At 41.6% G+C, this 19509-nt stretch overlaps 1 protein-coding gene across 5 annotated transcripts in view; it reads right to left on the bottom strand.

Annotated features, from left to right (window-relative positions):
• Positions 1-275: 275 nt before the first annotated feature.
• LARGE1 (LARGE xylosyl- and glucuronyltransferase 1) overlaps positions 276-19509 on the bottom strand; it is a 293776-nt gene continuing 274542 nt past the window's right edge. For 3 of the 5 annotated variants that reach the window (XM_068943748.1, XM_068943754.1, XM_068943747.1), the window contains 3 exons: positions 19263-19409; positions 15321-15516; positions 276-10824 (listed from right to left, as the gene is read on the bottom strand). In XM_068943748.1, coding sequence (XP_068799849.1) covers positions 10627-10824; positions 15321-15516; positions 19263-19409 — 541 coding nt within the window. In that variant the 3' untranslated portion in view covers positions 276-10626. The remainder of the gene's footprint in view (positions 10825-15320; positions 15517-19262; positions 19410-19509) is intronic. The other 2 variants (XR_011141149.1, XR_011141148.1) reach the window with 1 other exon arrangement.

The raw sequence follows: 19509 nt of genomic DNA, 5'->3' as shown, positions 1-19509 counted from the left end.
AGGCCGAGTAAAGCAGATAATCAGAGGATTAACTCTAAGCAGGTGGGGACTCACCTGTCTTCAGTGGGAACAGCCTTGTACTAATGGGTCTCATTGAACCAGGTATGGGGAATAAGCCAGATTAAAGGGAAAGACAGTGCAAATGAAAAAGTAATAAATAGTTTAAAGATGAAAAGGAGACAACCCATGACCTCTCTTTTTTTTGGTCTCCATCTGAAGAAACAACAGCTGGTATGCTCTTGAAACCAGCACATGTTAAGTCAGACACTGGAAAGGAATTGAGAGGATTATTTCACAGTTTTATTGCACAACTGAAAATTAACCTTTTTTTAATATTTACAAGCCATTTATTTTGCACACACAATCTAAAGAGCGTTTTCCCCAGTAAAATTGTCACCTAGAAAACTTACACACGGACTGAAGCATACATGTAAACTAGGTGGTTTGTGTTGAATGCAAGCTGCCTCAGTCTAACTACCCTGGAGGGGGGAGGTGCTTGGGAAACGCGGGCAGGGGAAAGGCAAAAAGAAACGCTTTCTTTTTTCTTCCCCGAAATGTTGCTTAAGGATCTTTCCTCGACCTGGAGAGAGAAACAGAAGGGTTCAGTATTAGCTCAGGCAGAAGGCCATCCAGTCGGGTAATGTACTGACAGGGTGGTGATCTTAAGATTCAAAACCCTTCGGCGCAACAAGCCTTGCAAGAAAATGACAAGCCTTGTTTCATGCCTGGTTCACCGTAAAGGTCACGACATTCCAATTTGCCTCTCGAGAAGGTAAAATTACCTTCGTCCTGAACTGAGGTTTGAGTCTTAAGAAGAGACACACATGGACGGGTGGGGTTTTTCCTTCTTTCTTACAGATTCCTTACCTGCGCTTTTGGAAAAGTGCTGGCTGACACGTTGCAAATGCTGCCACCGCTCGCAGCAAAGTAACACAGTGGTAATACGATGCAATGAATGTTGCGCAGCTTGACCAGCCATGCCTTGGGTCATATTTCAACAATCATTATGAAGCTTATAGCTTTATCCTGAAAGCCAGTGTCTCCCTGGCTGCTCGCACAAGTTGTCTATCACAATGTGTCTCGCAGTCTCCAGAGCCCACAAATCACTCCCCTCCCATGGCTGATCCACCCACGCTTTTTCCATTGTATAGGCTGTTGTTGTCAAGTTTGTCAGCTAATTTTGAGTGGGCAGCCTTGTAGCACGTACTGCTTAGTTTCCAGGGGATTTTGACACCCACACTCACAAATGTGTAAGTGGGTTTTGGTAGCTCTAAAAAAGACTCCCAGGCCCAGCTTTGACCCATGCTGCATCAGGCAGGTGTGCACCTGAGGCACTGGAGTGGGGAACATCAGCACTTCAGTCTGTCCTGCTGGTCTGGGAGCAGAAGGTGAGTTAGAGCTTACATGAGCAGAAGTGCTCTCCACACAGGTCCATCTCACTCTGTTGATAGGGGAGCAACTCCAACATTAAGGGTCTCAGACAGCTGCCAGGTTGCACGGGATGAATCTGGCCTGAAGGCTTCCAGCTGGGCACCCAAAAACCTAGGGATTCTGGCACTACAAAATATATTTGATATTTAGATCACTTTGCTGCCTTTTACATACGCTCAGTGCCTGCTAGCTTTCTTCAAGCTGTGGGACTTCTGCTGAATGGCTGAGAAACAGAGTAAGTGATGCTAACATAATCTATAGTGAGTTTGGAAGGAAAGGGAGTATTTTCAGACTGGTCAAGCTAGTTAGTGATGGTCCAGTGGGAAATATGCTCCTAGGAGATGGCTTTGTGAAAGGCAATTCACAAAGTGTAAGGCAAGTAAAACCTATGACCTAAGACCAAATGACTGCTGTCAGATCCACTTGGCATCATTTCTCCTGCAGTGACAAATAATCACCATCACCATCTTAGCGTGGCTACCAAGTTGCAGTGATGTGCCACTGAGCATCTGATTTCTTTTTGATATTAAACATATTAGAGAGCTAAGCCTATCTGTCCCCTTCCATAGCAGCCCAAGTATTTGGGATTTTTTTTTTTTTTTCAAAGTGAGTTCTTACTATTTTTAGGGACTCAGAAATTGAGAGACATCTTTTTCTATGAAATAGTCATAACAAGTTCTCAGCACTGTGGAAAGTGTCTATACTGTCTTTAAAATATCTGCCAACGTCCATCTAAGCCTGGTACAAACATGGATTGGGGTAGAGGGGGATGGCAATGGGGGAAAAAGTGGCAAGTCTAGGATGGGTTGCCTGAAGAAGGCTCATGAAATTGAACCTTACAGAAAGCGTAGCAAACTTGTAAATTATAGAAGCTTGTGGAAAAATATATGGTCTGAGTAAGTTACGTATCATTACAAATGCTGCTGCTTTCAAGCCCCTTGGATTACTGGGAATGATTCTCTTTCTCTCAAAACAGTATTTTTCTGGAAGATATATAGAGAGGCATAGACAGGTGTAGGGGACAGAAATGTTTAAACAATGTAAGTATGTTACAAATAAAACAAAACACAAAGATCCCATTCTTACAGCTTCAAAGTGCTCAATTTCCTCTCAGGTTTAGACTTGAAGATTGAAATAGGAAAAACTTGCAGAATAAACTCATGTGGAGGCCCAGGCGCCATGCCAGATGCATAATGTGTCAGTATTGCTTTAGTAATGAACTCACCCAGTGGGATAGCACAAGCCAGTGGTCTTTCATACTTACAAGAAGAGACTCTGCTAAGATAGAAATAAAACCAGTGACAGTACAAAGGCAAAGAACAATCCTCCACGCAACAGGAAAGGCCATCTCTTTACTAGAGCAATGCTTAGGACACTTCAATGACGCCTCAGTTCTATTCTTTGCCTTAGAAAACACTGTAATGTTTGCAAATCTGATTGATGCAGAAGAAAGCAGTATCAGCTTAAGAAAATAGAAAAAAAAGCCTTGCAAACTCTGTTAGTTTCATATATGAAAATGGTAATGAAAGCAGCAGAACTACTTATAAAGTATTTGGGTCCTACGTGATCTGATTCAGAGGGTTGTTTTTATTACATGCATTTCTTTTGCTCTATTAAGTGTAATCAGAAAGAAGATGACAGGGCCTGTGTTATCTGCTTTCACGATGAAAGCTGGCAGGTTAACCTGGTGAATATTCTGCATTGATGAATCGCCATGAATGCTAATCCTTGCGGGTCCTTACAAAACTAACTCATTGCTCTTTTGAGATTGCCTTTGCGGTACTTTGAATAAACCCTAACTGTGAAAAGTAAAAGACGTAAACTCTCCATGAGCCATGTGAACCACTACAAACAATACTCTGTTAAGACGATGTTAAGAACAGAACGCTCCATTTTGTTCATCTGTCTGTTCACTTACACAACACAGACAGTAGAAACTTGCTGCTCAGCCTGAACACTGAGTTTCAAACCAACTAGATTAATTGCAGCCAATATAATTAGTAAACACTGGGCAAGATGTAAAGGGAAAATACACACATCTCCTGCTCACATTCTGAACCTGCAAACTGCTCAGTCTCATCTGGACGTAACCCCAAGGAGCCTCTGTCACCCTCTGTGAGTATCCACCTAAAATGCAGAAAAGCCCAGCAAAGTCTATTAGGAAAATAAATTTAATACCAAACTCACTATTGCCATCTAAAAAAATTCAAAGCAGACAGATGTGCTGCTTCCTTCCTGCTGCTGGTATTTAGTTCTGACTGGATAAAGAGTTTATAGACCAATCAGCATTGGATAGTTTTTTCCTTTTCTTATTGCACTGTTGGAGAGCGCTGCTCGAACAACAAATCCACAGGCAAATCAGAAAGAGAGAAATTCTACCAAACTTGCTAGCTTCAGCTTTGCCCCAACCATTCATTGACTCAAGTGCTGATTTAAGGTGGAGTCAATTTTAAAAAGACTAGATATTCAGCCCGCTACTGTTATCAAGCTGCTATTATTACTTTTTCCTTATGATCACCAGAGAAGCAATGTGGGAACCCAAAGAACCAAAACAGATTGGACATCTTTGCACTGAAGGTGGTGCAATCTCAGTGCCGACTTTCATGAATTTTACAACAACTTATAGAATTGACTACAGGTGGGCCACACAAGCCACTGTTTAAAACTGAAATGCCACAGATCCTGGATGACCTTAATCAATCCTACAAATCCTATGAACACATCTTCTGAAGGATCTTCCTCATCCCTCTGACATTGTGGTTATTTAAACCAACAGACTTGCTCCCCCTAACTCCTTATTTATGCAATATTTTCACCGCTTTTCTGACAGACTGCTGATCGGCCTTTAAAGAGTTCTCCTAAAGGGATGGTAGACTTGCTGTAGGCTTGGTCAGAGCTGAGATTCATCACTCCTGCACGTTCAGCTGTTGGCACTCCTAGGCTTAGGGCTGAGCGCTATGAGCCCTCTGAGCGTGTCATTTCCATCAGCTCCATAGGATCCCTCCACATAAGGAAAGCCTGTAGAACAGAACTGCAGGCATTCTGCTCAGAAAGCCTGTGGGCACCGAGGACAATTGATTTTCCTAAATCACAGTTTAAACCTATCCTTTGGAGGGAGGGAACCCCAGCAACGAAGTCTAGCTTTGCTCAGAATCAGGGCAGTTAACATACTATGAAAAAATCAATGAGAGCAAGAAAAAAAGGAAATATCACCCAGCTGCTTCATTCCCTGTGTACCATCTGGTTTGTGCATGGAATGGAGTTCTCTAAAAAATCCCAGCAAATGGTTGTGTAACTAGAGACTATGTCCTAATACATATGTGCCAGGGGACAGAATGAAGTTGTATGAGCAAAGCATCAGTTTTACCAGCAACTTGAATTTCCATCTTATAACTTTTGCATGACTGACTTTGCAACTGTAGCAAGTCTTGTGACATAACGGTTTGTGTTAAGGTGCACATGTCCATTGTCTCAGAATTACGTGGCCATAATAACGAGGAATAGGTTTTGCTTAACCTGAATTACTTTGCTTTATTTGTTTGGGCACTTCTTGAATACACTAGGTGAGGGTGCTGCCTATGTATCTGATTAGAGAATCAGCCCAAAGTCAGAACTATTTCTTTTGGACTGAAATCTGGTATCTAGTGGCAATAGTCTCTGGACCTCAAATGAAGCCTTTGCCAACTGCACAGTGATTTCCCATGAATTCATGTTGTAGATTGCAGAGGTTGGGGACATTTTCACCCTACTGAAACAGTAATCAGTTTGGAGTCAGGAAGCTGTTCTCATCCTTAGAGTGGAAACTATAGTACAAGATGACTGAAAAGATAATACACTCTTAACCTGGATTGCAAATCTTTTGCATCCTGATGTGTATCTACCTGTGAAAACAAGTTCCTATGAAAGCTGGGTGTTTCTAAATCCATATTCATAAGCATTTCCTGAATTTCCTAACACTTTCTAGCAAGTCCGAATTTGCTGTACACAACCAGAAGCTTTCCCAAACTTAATTTTATATTGTGAACCAAAGTAATATTCTTCAAATAATCCCTGATTCACCTGTTTGGATGTAGGCATAGTCTAAATATATATTTTGAATTCCTAATATAAAAATTTCTTCATTTACCCATCAGTGTTTCTGCATCTTCAATACTGTAATGGGAAATAATAGTTTATTGGCTGTTTGTCTACTAGTGACTTATTTGTTGCAGTCCTGTTTATTGGAGATGCAGAAACTTAGCTGCTTTCTTTTTCTAAAGTTGAAATAGTCTTTGAGCTAACAACAATACATTATCTTTTTGCAGTCCCACCATCTAATATATTAGGCCTTGTTGAAGTTCATAAATAACGATGCTCACCTCACTTGCTGAGCTTGCTGTGTTCTCCTGACGCTGCGCTGAAACCTGAGAACACCCATACAATATCTGGCAGAGCAGGAAGGAATGTCTTGTGCAATGCCTAAGAGTAATATCTCTGCTGATTTGCCAGGACTCCCTGTGCTGTTGGTCATTAATCTTTCTCAGCCAAAAACAGATGGGGCTATTAGGCAGGCGGCAGTAATGGGGGAAACTGGCAAGATACAGAAGGAAACACATTATCTTCTGGATAGAATTGCATGTAAAAATGAGAACATTAAAAATGTATTTTTCATATTTAATTGGACGATGTACAATTATACCTACCGGAAAATAATGTGCAATGTGTTTTGTGCAGGGCATCTGTAAAACTGATGGCTCAGCTGCGCTAAGGTCTTATTTTCCCCTGCGGAGAGAAACACTAGCTACAACCCTGACAAAGTTTTTGAGCTTTTCCCTCTAACACAGGGCTTACTCTGCTGCAAAAGCTCCCACAAGTAACACTACAAAGTGCCTTCACTTGCAGCAGTATAAGGAAAATGCAGCTTATGATTTACCTACAAACCACATGACGCCTATCAGGTAAAAAATCAGTACTTTAGAAATAATGTGAGCATATCTGATATGAGAACTAAAAAATGTGGTGGAACTGCAGGTACAGCTGCTAATTGCTTTATGCCATTAAGTCCAAGATGATGATTACAAATAAAATAAAAATCACAAACAGCAAGTGGAACCAGATTGCTCACAAAGGAAACTGGCAAGGTTGGAAGGAATTACTGAAATGAGAACTTGGAAAAACCTCTGATAGATATTAAGGACTCTTCAAGATAAACAAAGACATTTTCTAGGGCTATCAGATAGGCAAAAGTTAGATAACGCTTAGCCAGAAAAATGATAGGATGGAAATTACAGCCAAACATTTGAAGGTACATATTGTGATGACAGAGGTAAATTACTGAAGGAATTAAAGTATTACAGTACGGAATTAAATACATTTAAGTGCTTTGGCTAAAACTTAAATCAAAGAGCCTGTTATATCAAAGGGAGAAGCATGAAAATAAAAGGGGAAGATTAGGCACCTGCCAGCATATTATTATTTGAAATAGGTGATTATGGCTGAAACGTGGCAGGATGTCAGAAGGTGATGGGATACTGGATTTGGAAATACACAGTTCAGATTCTGGTGCTGGAAGAGGCTTGCTGGGCTGAAAACACTCTAGTGACTCAAGTGAGGTAACATTTTTTGGAATGGAGAGGAAAAGGGAGATACAGAACAAAATGTGTCAAGTCAAGAGCCCAAATTAGAAGACCGCAAAAATTTTGTAGGATTTTATTTCTGATCCCATAGGAGGTTATGGGATGAACCTAGGAGGAGGTTAGCATTTAGAAAGATTAAAAACACAACTTCAAAATTCAACACCACAAAACCTTGTTGGGTTAAATTAGATACAAAAATTTAAAAACAAAAAAAGACCTTTTTTTTTCTTCTAAAGGAAGAATCAGAAGCCCTAAATAAATAAACTAAAATTCTGAGATTCAAAATGGAAGGGGCTTATGAACAGCAAAGTAGTATGGTATTTCCCTAGATAAATGAAAGACAAGGACAAGGAAATGCTGGTATGATTCAATTCTAAATTTCCAAGTTATTCAGACCAAATAAGGAACCCTCAGAGAATGGAAATCAAAACTTTGTAAAGCTGAAAGGAAGGTGTATAATATTTAAGATGGAAATTGAGCAAGCTAAGAGGGAATTTGAAGAGCAAATAGGAGAAAGTTAAAAATGAAAATACACGTTTGCTCAGTACACCAAAATCAGAAAACCTGAGATAACTGGTAGGCCACCCCAAACAATAAGCAGAGGGAATAATTAAAGACAATAAGGACATCGGCAAGAATCTAAATGATTTATTTGCATCAGTCTTCACCAGAGAGGATGCTGAGTGATAATAAATGAGACTTGCACTTTCCAAATAACAAAGATAAAGAGAGGACATAGACTGAAGACTCAAGAGAGAAGTTGATGGAACAAATCAATAAATCAAAGGCATTAAGTCACCAGGTTTATCTGATATTTCTTGATGAGTTCAGAAGAAATCTGAGAATTAGGTAACAAAGTTGCTAACAAACATCTACTATAACAAAGGACTGGAAGACAGTCAGGGGTGTAACCGGGTTGGGGATTTTTGCTGTTGCTGGTTTTTTTCATGGTGTTGAAGGGGTCCTGGCAGTTAGAGACAGGCAAGTAAGCCTAATTTGCTACCAGGTAAATTGACTGAAATGTACTAAAAAACCAGCACCCTCACCTCTCTAATTATGAAGCGGGTAGACAAACATGACATGATAGATAAAAGTCACACTGTGTCTATAAGGAAAAGAATGGGCTCTTTGAAATTACTAGCAATCTCTGGGCTGGTTACACCAGCCAGCATACCTAAGCCTGTCTGGGAGGTCTCACAACTTGCTGCACATATAGGAAAGTAGCAAATGATTACCTCCCCACTCCCCCATCCCCATCTCATGACCACCAAGGAGAGGATAACATTAGCGTTGATAATGGCACACCCCAGTAATGTACAGGTCCATGCCACAGGTTATGCTGTCGCAAGGTAATTTATTCCATCTCTGGCCAACACTGTTAAGCCAAGGACAGATGCACATCTGGAAATGAAAGTTTTATGTACATATAAAACTTAATGGTGGTTACACTGAAGCTCTGACTGGAAATTTATGTGGGTTACAGCCAGCGTTCAGCCTCTCTTAGGGCAAGCTTCTGATGTCTTTCTTCACGTTATATGATCAACAGGTCTTTGCGCTGCAGGGTTGTTCTCATTTGCAATAGTCACACCAACCTGGGCCCTTAACGGTGAGTGATATGGGACTTGAGGAGTTAAGATTTAGCTTTTTTTTTTTTTTTTAATATATCTTAGCCAGGACTGAGCAGTCATTTCACTTCTTCCCAGCTCTTCACAGGTTTTTATGCCAATCTTTAAATGACGCCATTAACGACTGAAGAAAAGTACTTTGGAAAATTATGCAGTGATGTATTCCTATGCAGCCAACACTCCCAGGGGAAAATATAACAATTACACATAGCTTCCTGCCCCTTTTTATTTCTTGTCAAAGATGTTGCCTTTTTCGGCTTTTCTTATATATACACAGCATGAGGAACTGATATTTGTGGTTTAAATGTCTGGTTTAACTGCGCGGTTCCCACTGTAACAGAAAGCTCTCGCAAAATGTCAGGTTAGAAATAAACCAAGCTCTAGAGGGATCAGGCGGGGAGGATAGTAGAAGATCCAGTGGCTGAAAAACAGAATGGAATAAAGTGAGCAGAATGCAATGTGGATCCATTTAACAGCCTAGTCAGTGGGATCGGTAAGTACGGTCTAGGGTAGGGAGAGAGACACATTCCTCACTGAGTCGTTTCTGCTTTCTCTGTTTAACACTGCAACAGAAATTACAAGTAGCCCGCAAGGGGTAGTGCATTAAACGTCATCTCCTTATCCAATGTAAACACAACATTAATACTGAAGAATAAAGAAAAAGAAGTCCAGCGTCTTGTTTTCTGTGTTTTGCTTGTTAGGTTTCCTGTCCACCCTCCAGAATATTCCTGTGTGTATCCACATTGTGAACTTGACCAGCCTACATTCAAGCAAGCACTCACACGCAGATTCCCAACACATTCTCTTCTCCCCCTCGAATGGGGAGTTTATGCCTAGCAGTTCTGCTCCTTTTATTTATAAACTCCTTTAACGAAGTAGTTCTGAGACCTTGGTAGCAGGCAGCAGGACAGCACCCAGGCTACTAGTTGCCTTGTTTATATTCCCTGTTCAGCAAAGAAGTCCACTTAGAGCCCAAGGCCCAATGCCTTCACAGATGGACATGCACTGAAAGAGTCTACAGGTCAATATCCCCCAGCACAAAATGCCTTTGATGGAAAATCCAATTCTTGCCTAAAAAAGATAAAGAGCTACAGCCAGGCCCTTTATTTTACGAGACACACATGAACGAGTTGCTCAGGTGAAAGCAGACCTTACACTAACAAGTTTTGTTCACATTCTGGCAGAACTATTGTTCTCCTTTACTGGACTACCAGAACTGAAGATGGAAAAGGAACACGAAGGGTGACATTTCCTTGGCAAGGAAAGGAACAGCATTTAGAACTGGGGAAATGGCAGGGTAGGGCCTAGAGGATTTTCCTGATAAAACAGAATTAATTTGAGAATAAAATACCAACAGATATCATGTACACATCTAAACCAGTAACACACCTTCTCTAGAGTGCAGTATTGTATAAGCGTCCCCTTCATTTTCAAGACTAATTCAGACCTTTGGCTCATCCTGCATAAACAAGGTCATCCATGTTAAAAGGGCCACTGTGAAAGTTCACAGGTGAAAGTTCCCTTTTAGAGTAGTGCAGATTTGAAAGTCACAGGACAGCGACCCGAAGATCTTCCTTTACAGATAAAAAGCATGTCAAATTATTAAATAGCAACATGAAATCCTCTACTCTGAAGGTCTGTCTTTGCTCCGCAGTTAAGAGAACAGCATTCCCAGCCCATCCCCATTCCCCACCTCCTGTGGTACGACGGGAGTGTGGCTGGCCCCTCTCATTCACGTCTCATGAATGCTAAAGCTGAAAGGCCTGGGGTTGTCAGGGAAGGGGCTAATGAGCATAGTCTGAAGACATGTCACTTCAAATCTCTACTGTTAGAATTGCCAGGTATGCTATAAAAACAGAAAGTATTTCTCAGTTCAAAGTTTAAAGACTGGACCCCAAACATTAAGTGGCTCCTCCCTTCGGTGTCTTTGTTTCCCGTAAAGGGGCTCTGTTGTGCTAGCTGTTGTTCTCTGCTGTGAGATACTTGAGAGCTGCAAAGCCATAGTGGCGTGACATATCCTGCTGGAATTCCTCCTTCAGGGTCTTGAGACAGATGCGATATTGCTTGTTGGAGCGAAACTTCGTGATGTCAAAGCTGGGGGCATGCGGCATGTGGATCATGTAGGCGTTGGGCAGCACTGTGAACTCGTACTCCTAGGGGAGAAAGACACCAGCTGTGAGGGGTGTTCCCAAACCCTCCTGCAAATGCATCTCTCATACCTCTGCGGTCAAACACGCTCAGTCACGTGACTGACTCAGTCACCTCATCAACAACAAACCCATAAAGTTATGCTAAATCAGCCTTCTCTTTTTAACTTGCATTTTCTTGTTTTTACGAAGGACCTGCTTTCTCTTTTAAAATGTTTTACTGCATATAAGCCAAATAATGGAGAAACAGTGCTAAAGTCATGCCTGAACTCATGTTTGCAGCAGTATGACTGCTACCAACACAGCTGTGATTGCGGACAGCATTAGCCTCAAGCATCCATGCAAATGCATGCTTTTTTCCCCTATAATTTATCTTACTCTGGGTGCTGGAATAAGCTATATTCACAAAAGCACCCCTCGGGATACATATGTTGTTTTGCCTGTATACTAACATACCTACAACAACAAAACTGTCTGAAAGTTTTCAGAAATCTGCAGTAACGGGAGAATGTGGTGTCTTTCATAGGCCAGGTGTGAAAATGGACATGCTAACTCCATATGCTTTGAGATGCTTTTATGCAAATTAGCTTCTCCTTGACAAAGTTTGAGACACTGTACTAATTCTTCCTCTCCTCTGAAACTACTTCATTAATTTTATATATTTAGACCTGACCAAGATTTCTGACAATATTTTTTGTTGTTTAAAAATGATAGTTCATCTAAGTTTCAGTTTCTCCTGTTAGAGCTGTTCCGTTTTTATAACTATGTAAATGATCATCAGAGCAAAGCTAGATAAACACTTGATTTTGCAGATAAGTTTTGAGGGCGCTAGTGTAAGATATGCAGGACCCAAGTATCTGCTCCTACAAGGCACTGGGAAGAAAAGAGACTTGAACCTCAGTGTTTTGTAGCCAAACTAAGTGCCCTAACCACTCAGATATCAGCTTTTTTTTTTTCATCTGAACTCTCAAAAAGTCTGAGTTTGGATGGGATGCAAATGACAAGAAGAAGCCTCCAACGACAGAATTCCTGCGTTCCTTACCAGGCTCTACTATACCTGTTGTTGTATTGCCTCTTCAATCAAGACTGTATAAGACAGTGGGCAGTGAAGGAACAGCCACAGAGCTCCTCCAGAGCATGGTGGCTTTAAAAGAAGTGGTGCCCAGCTTCTCCTGCTTTGCCTACTCCAGTTACTTGTAGATTAGGGAGTCTGTGCAGAGATGTAGAGTATCTGCAGCACAGAGGCAGAGTATTGCAAAATACTCTGTTAGGGAAAGAAATTTATGGGTGAGAACACACGTGTCCTAATAAACAAGCGCGCTCTCTTCTGTAAGTGTCTCTTCACCTAACAAAATCTGATCAACCTGGAAGAGTCTCAAAACTGCTGGATCTTGATGCTATCAGAAACCAACTCTTTGAACAACACCGTGCAAAATGAAGCTGCTAAGGCTGCAGTGCTGTCCCAGAGATATCTATGAAACAGTAGTACATGTTGGACAGGCAGGTGCAGAAGCAGCTTTATGGCTGCTCCTTTCTCATTATGGGAGTGCCTGTACATCGCTGGAGAGTGCTGAAGTAGTAAATCTTTGTGCCAAGTGACAGTGCTGTTCTACTTGGAAATGGGCCCCTCTGAGATTCTGTTTGGGATGACACGCATACAGTAAGAGCAAAATAATGTGATGCTTACGTACAGAATTCCTTTAGCTGGAAGAGATTTAGAACTAACAGGGAACCTAACACAGAAACAAAAGCTGGCATGGTGGAGTGAGGAGAGCAGATAAGCCACAAACTATAAATATGACTCTACAGGTCCTTAACACCTAGGACTCAATCTGTCACCCTCATACAATCTTTTCCCCTCCCTGTTTTTATGTTGAGTCTGCAACCCTGCAGGTCAGGGATTGTCTATGTTCTGTGGTGTAAAACATTCAGCACTGCACTGCTCCTGTCCCTCCAAAAGGCCTTCAGGCACATACATTGTTCCAAAAACTTACTAGTCTGCTGCTAATAAGTCCCTTTGAAAGATGCTAGGCTGGAGTCCTGGAAAAGGGGAAGCTCACAGGCTAGTTCCACAGCCACTGCAAGAATGGGGAAAGGGCTCTGAATGGCCCATCCCTAATTTAAGGAAACGTCTCTTCAGAAAGCAATGCACTTGCTGGAACCTCTGTCCCTACCTCACAGGTTATAAATTCTTTAGATAGAGACTGTCATTATCTATGTATTAGTACAGCATTCAGCTCAGTGGACATCTGCATGCCCCCAGAATTATAATTATGATGATCTCTGCATTGTCTGCTGCTCTGAAGGACAATAGCAGCACAGGCCCCTTGTAACGGAGGCTCACGCAGTCCTCTTGACAGATGCTGGAGCTGTGAGGAGCAGTGAAATAATTCAATTGAGAAGCTGCTCTTCCTGCTGATAATGGAGCCAGCTGAGCAGCTGCAGGACCCTGATTTGAGGACACCTCGAAGCAAAGGAATGTCTTGTGGGTGCTCAGCGCAGTTTTCTCTCTTTTTAGGGAAGGGGGTGTTGTCACACTTATCCCAATTCGTCCCTGTTAAACGAAGGAGCAATCAGCCAGAGGAGACAGAATTCAGGAGAAGGATCAAAATACAAAAAAGAAGAAGCAGTTGGGAGACTGAAGCTCCCTGAAAAAGACAAAACAAGTCTCAAGTAGGGGCACATCTTAGTTTATTGCAAGGAAAACAGAACAGCAGGGTAGTATAGCAGATTCTGGGCTGGCACAGGGAATGCTCCTGATATTTCTAGCTATCATAAGGAAAGGCAGCTATGCAATTCCACATCTCCTCCAGACTGAGCTTCTGTAGGAGACTACCCCAATACGCCCATTATTACAGATGGAATGAAACTTCTTTTCAATACCAGGGTGGCTTTAAGACTGGAAAAGTTAGAAAAGTAGGCTCCCAGAATCAGTTCCAACCCAATGGCTTATTGAAATAGCTGTTATGATCAACTTTTGAAAAATCTTCCAAATTCCTTTTTGTAAGTCCGTATGATGGGCAAAACAGTCTCTGGACAAAAGAGTTGAACTGTGAGTGCTAGATGAGAGCAGCCACTGGAAATGTAAGCTGTGTTACTCAGGTTAACAAATAATAAATAAAACCCTGGCACTCTCTACTTTGATTAGTGTTTGGAAAGTGCACTGGAAAAATGAAAGTGCTATAGCAGAGCAAAGTATTATTATTAAGGATAATATAGTGGACTATTTTTGTTTACTCTGCAATCATTTTTTCTCAACATACGTAGGTAAACATTCATTGGGAATGCCCTTTCACAAACAGAGGTGAATGGCAGCCAGCCCAAAGTGACCATATGGTATTGTAAGCAGAAATAGAAAATATCTCTCCTACATTGGTGCCTGCACATAAATACACTGTACCTCCCCATCCCCAAGTTAAAATCTCCCAGTAACTTGCCGCATGTCTTGTGCTGCTCAGCTCCATGCAAATTGCTAACAGGTGGGCAGAGAAGGATCAGCCATATCCCAGACCCAAGTTCTCATAGCAGAAGCTAGCACAGTGGAATACAGCTGGCCAAAAAAGTACGGTTTTCAGTTAGCATGAAATGCTACTAGTTCAAAAACTGGGATTAGTCCACACTGAACTGTAACAAAACTAAAAAAAAGTAAAAGTAAAAGTAAAAATAAAAATAAAAATAACGAAAATGCCATGACCAAGAGCCTGCCGACTGACACACTGCTTAGCTTCACATCCAGGAATAGCAGGGACATGCAAAATGAGCCATTTCAGTGAGCAGCAGTACTAGGTTCCCAAAGAGTCATAAGCACTTCCAGTCTCTAAGATCTAGGGCCGTGGCAGGGCCCATGGCAGCTCTGAGAGCTCTGGTGCCAGTCTGGGACTTTCTAGGTTTCTCCGGATCTTTATTCTTATACACTATGCCCAGCAACTCCACCCTAGAGCCACAGACCAAGAGGCAAATAGCCCAAAGATAAGGTACCTGTGTCTTTTAGAATCCGCTCCACAGCCAGAGATCATGAAAATGTAAAGTCCTTGGCTTTGCAGAGACGCACTGTAAATCCAGGCCAGAAACTGAAGATGCTTGCCTTCGATTCAATTTAAGATTGCTTTTTGAATTCTAGGTTAGCATTTGGGACTGACCAAAGTTTGTGTAACTAAAAAACTTCCAGCTAGCTCTATAGCTCCCTTATTAGGTGGTGAGATTGGCAACAAGCGCTGCAGTACTCTGGCACAGTTGGGGAAGAGGAGGGCACAGCAGGAATAGTATCCTTCTGAGACAACAGATTTCTGAGCACCAATAAATGAATTAACTCAGATCCTGTTCTCCTTTTAACGCTTGACAGGTACTAAACTGGGTGTTCCCAACTCAAAAAGAACTCATTAAAGAGCTCAGTAAGGCCAAAGGAGCAATTTGGTGAGGTAAAGTCCAAATCTATTCCACAGAACATGGATATATTTAACCACTCCACTGCCCCTCGGTGAGATATGAAGTTGTCTCCTCACCTGTGCATCCAGTTCCATGATGTGAGCTACTTTGTTCCAGCCAAATCCAACAAACCGTCTGTCATACTCAGGGCAGTCCTTCCGCACAACAACGTATGGCTCGAAGTCTGCTTCCCACTCAACGCGGTAGGGGGTGGTGGCTGTTCGCCATTTGGCAAAATTTGTTGGAGCGTGCCCTTTTGTCCAGACGTGATACCTTAAACAAACATTAACGGCATGGACGTGGGGAAGCAATTAAATAGGATGCATCTTGGAAAGACTACAAAAAGTTACTTGCTAGATAGAATGCTCAGAAATAAGGACATTAGCTCGCAGTTCACATCATCTTTTTCAGGACACATGAGAGACCATTTCTAGGACTACTTCCAACAGGCTTCCCAGACCCTCTACGTGCTCAATGCTTAAACGTATCTAGTTGGTGAAGATAGTGAGAAAACACTACCTAACGCTACTGCTAGTGTGAGAAACAACTACAAAGTACGCAGACAGTTCATCTGCTCTAGCTAGTGCCGTCTCTCTTTCCTAGCAACCAAGTGGCTGTAACAGTGCTCTAAAATCAGTATGAAATTCTGCAGCTCAGATAAGGCCCCTGAGAACTAGCTATTTCTATACCACAGTGACATTCATGGTCTGTTTGATATGCAATTTTATAATTTGTATGAGAGACACCTGCAGCTCTGGATAGATGTTCCTTTTTACTAATTACTGTTATTATTATGGTAGGAGCCAAAGTGCCTCATTAAGTTAATATATAAAACACTACATAAAGGCTCTCTGCTGTACTTTCTATATCGTGGGGAGTGCCCATGTGGTCCTGAGTAAGATAATCAATTTGATTTACAGAAAAAAATCCTTTTATAGTTCGTTAATCTTATTTAGACCGCAGCAGGTCCCTTCCAAGCATAGCTTGAATCCACCCCATTAGTGTCAGGGTCAATGATTCTCTCGCCCACTTACTCTTCTTACACCTTCCCAAAAATCAATGAGACAGGCTCTTTCTGCAGACTCATAGATTAAATAATGAAACAAAGGCATAGCAGGCCATCTGTATTACAGTGCTCTGAGATGTGTAACAGAAAGGGCAAAACAAGTATCTTGCCAGTGTGTAATGTAAAGTACATTGAATTCACAGGGATGACTCATATGCTAAAAATGAAGGGATTTAAGCATTAACTATTTACAGAATTAGGACCTAAGGCAATGTTTCTACCCCAGAAATTCTGACAGCATTGTCATTTTTCATTGCTAGAAACAGAGAGGTAAAAATCAAAATCTAGAAGCTTATACTTTGGCTTTATATTTGTATGGCTTATAACTGGAAAACCAGAGAGGTGTTCAGTTTTTCTGACTCTCTTTGCTCAGGGGCCGTGCAGGAGGGCAGAGTTATCAGGATAGCACTGGGGTCCCAAGTAACGTACGTTCCTTTCAAGGCTGCATTTCTAAATTGTAGAAAGGTTGTGGAAGTTTCATCTTGTTTTCTACGTGTACTGTTGTTGTTTTCTTTTTTTTTAATAAAATTTCAAAGCTATAGTAAACTTTGGTAAAGATACCAAAACGAAATCTTTATTCTTCTCAGAGTGTTCTTCCTCCCTGCCTTGTCCCTCAAAGCTTCACGTTTCAGTGAGAAAATGACGTAGTGAATTAAAAACGTTCCTTGTTCTGTTCTCAGATGCTTAAGCATTTTGCTGGATTGTAGATGCAATCAATTAATTACTTAATCAGTTGCTGATTATGTTTTCTCAATACGATGCATCTTCTAACAGCTGTGGTTTTCCTTGTGACTGAAAGCAGTCTCAGCAGTACAATTTGTGGTTCATCAGCGACTACGCAGCCACAAAGTGGGCATATCCCCATGAGGCACAGTCACAGCCAGAACCAGCAAAGCCAGCAAGACTGCACACAGCATCCCACTGCCGTGGAGGGTTTACACACAGCATACCTTGCCAGCCATAGATGTGCACGTGTCTTCTTTTTTTCTTTTGGTGGTGACTGGGGGATGTAATTGAGAGCTGTTTTGTACTTCTTAGCTGCCCAGAGGCAGAAAAGGTCACCATTTGGAAAAGAGGTGACAAAAGCAATTTCACTGAGGGAAAGATTGTAATCTACCACGTGGTGTGAGGGACTAGGATGCTGCAGGCACTCTCAGCAATCACTGTCACAGCAGCCCTCCTCCCAGCTCACTCCCACCAGCTCAGCCTCGAACTGCAGCGTTATTAAAGCACCTTGAAAGTGGAGGTGGAAATTCTCACCCCAGATCACAGTTGCTATGTGGCTGTTGATAGATTTGAGCAATGAAATGAGCCAAAGCAAGCTAAGGAAGTATTTGTAAAATGTGTCCCACATTAATATGTAAACCAACTACAGACTTTATGTCTTTCAATTCTTATTTAACCTTGCTCTGGCAAAACTCCCACCGATGTTAAAGAGACTTTTGCCTGAGTGAGACTTGGGAAAGGACCTGTAAATCTGGCTGGGTACATAACATGCCAACGTGCCGTATAGCTTGAAGATTAAATCTGTAGTTGAAGACCCGCTGCTGTGCAGGCTGAAAATTTGATTGTTGGTAGAATTTAGCTTCAGAAGTAAAATCCTGAGGGTATTACTTGCCACTAGAAGGATTTTTTTCTTTCAACTATGGGAGAAACAATTACTTTTTATCAACAAATCTCTTGTTAATTTGTATTTCTTCTACTGTTAAAGAATAATTGGAGAGGGAAAGATGCTTGTTCTCTTAGTATACTTGGATGATTTTCCGGAGAGGCATGCCTCCCCGGTATCTCAATTACCTCAAGTTTCTATTTCAAGGCAGACCCTGGTAGAGGTAGTGTCAGAATTCTATTCTTCCGGATCACACAGGCTGCCTCTTACGACATTTGCATAGAGCAACATGAAGGAAGGGTGTCTGTTGCAATGAGAGAGGTGTATAATACAGGGAATGGGAGAAGTGTGAGAAAAGCTCTAAGGTAAGGGATGGACGGGAGAGGCAAAAAAGAGCTCTTTCGGCTATGGATAATATCTAGCATTTTTATAGCTGTTTTCCTCTCTAGATCTCAAAGTACTGTATAAAGGAGAGGTGAACATTGTTACCTGCCTTTCACAGACGAGGAATTGAGACATAAGACAGCAAAGTAATTTGCATACCATCTCCCAGCAGAGCAGTAGCGGAGCTGACAAGAGAACTCAAGTTTCTTAAGCCCTTTTCTGTGCGATACCATAAGGCCATACTATACTCTTCCCACCACTGTGATGTTTAAAAACATCTACTAATCATACCTCACTACACACCCAAGAGACAGCTAACCCTTGGTAGCCGCATTTTAAAACCAAAGAGTGTGTGGCAGATAACAGAAAGGACTTGTTCACAGCCTCAGCAGGAGACTGTTTCAGAAAAGAGCTCAAAATTTAGGTGTTCCTGGCTTCTCAACTTATAGTCAGGGCATACTGTTTTATTCCTGCATTGAGAAACTCTATTTAAGCAGCTGTTTCATACTTTAAAAGAACACATGACAAGCCTGCATTTGTTTTCCTAGTCAGTCAATAAGGAAGTGAGCCAATGAACAGAGAGAAATTATTTCTGGACACATGAATGATTGATACAACTATCTGGATAATATTTGGCAGCCACAAAAGCAAACTACATGCACATGAGTGTAATGGTCTCGCCTGATTCTGTAGTGCAATAAAAATAATGAAAATAAGACAAATACAATTTAACAACTGAAGTCCTTCAGTAGAGCAGTATAGTACGAGACAAAATGCTGAGCTTACAGATGGAATATATCCACATAGGATGCTGTTCACTGCCTCTCTATGAAAGGGGGGAAAAATCAAATGCATTTCTTAATGGAGCTAGCTAGCAAGGAGAGAGAAATCAAATATTCACAGAATAGTGAAAAAAACTTTGGAGATAACAACCGCAGGTTCAAAGGCACTTTCTGCTACCTGAATGTGAAGAGGGTTCCCATGTCCAGCATAGAGAGCAGCTCTGCTTTTGACTTGGGGAAGGAGAGGCGATAGCGTAGAGTCTCAAAAGCAGGTACGATCAAAGCTTTCTTGGTGTTGGCCAAGTCTAACTGGATGACGGACTTCCTGGCAGAGAGAAACAACAAATACAAGCAGGAAAATTTTAACTTGGGCAAACTACTCAGCTTTTCAAAACAGAAAGTAGAGAAAGGGAATTTTAATACTG

This window comes from Struthio camelus, chromosome 1 (genome assembly GCF_040807025.1).
Source record: "Struthio camelus isolate bStrCam1 chromosome 1, bStrCam1.hap1, whole genome shotgun sequence".
NCBI classification, from domain to species: Eukaryota; Metazoa; Chordata; class Aves; order Struthioniformes; family Struthionidae; genus Struthio; species Struthio camelus.
This window is presented reverse-complemented; position numbering and strand designations above follow the sequence as displayed.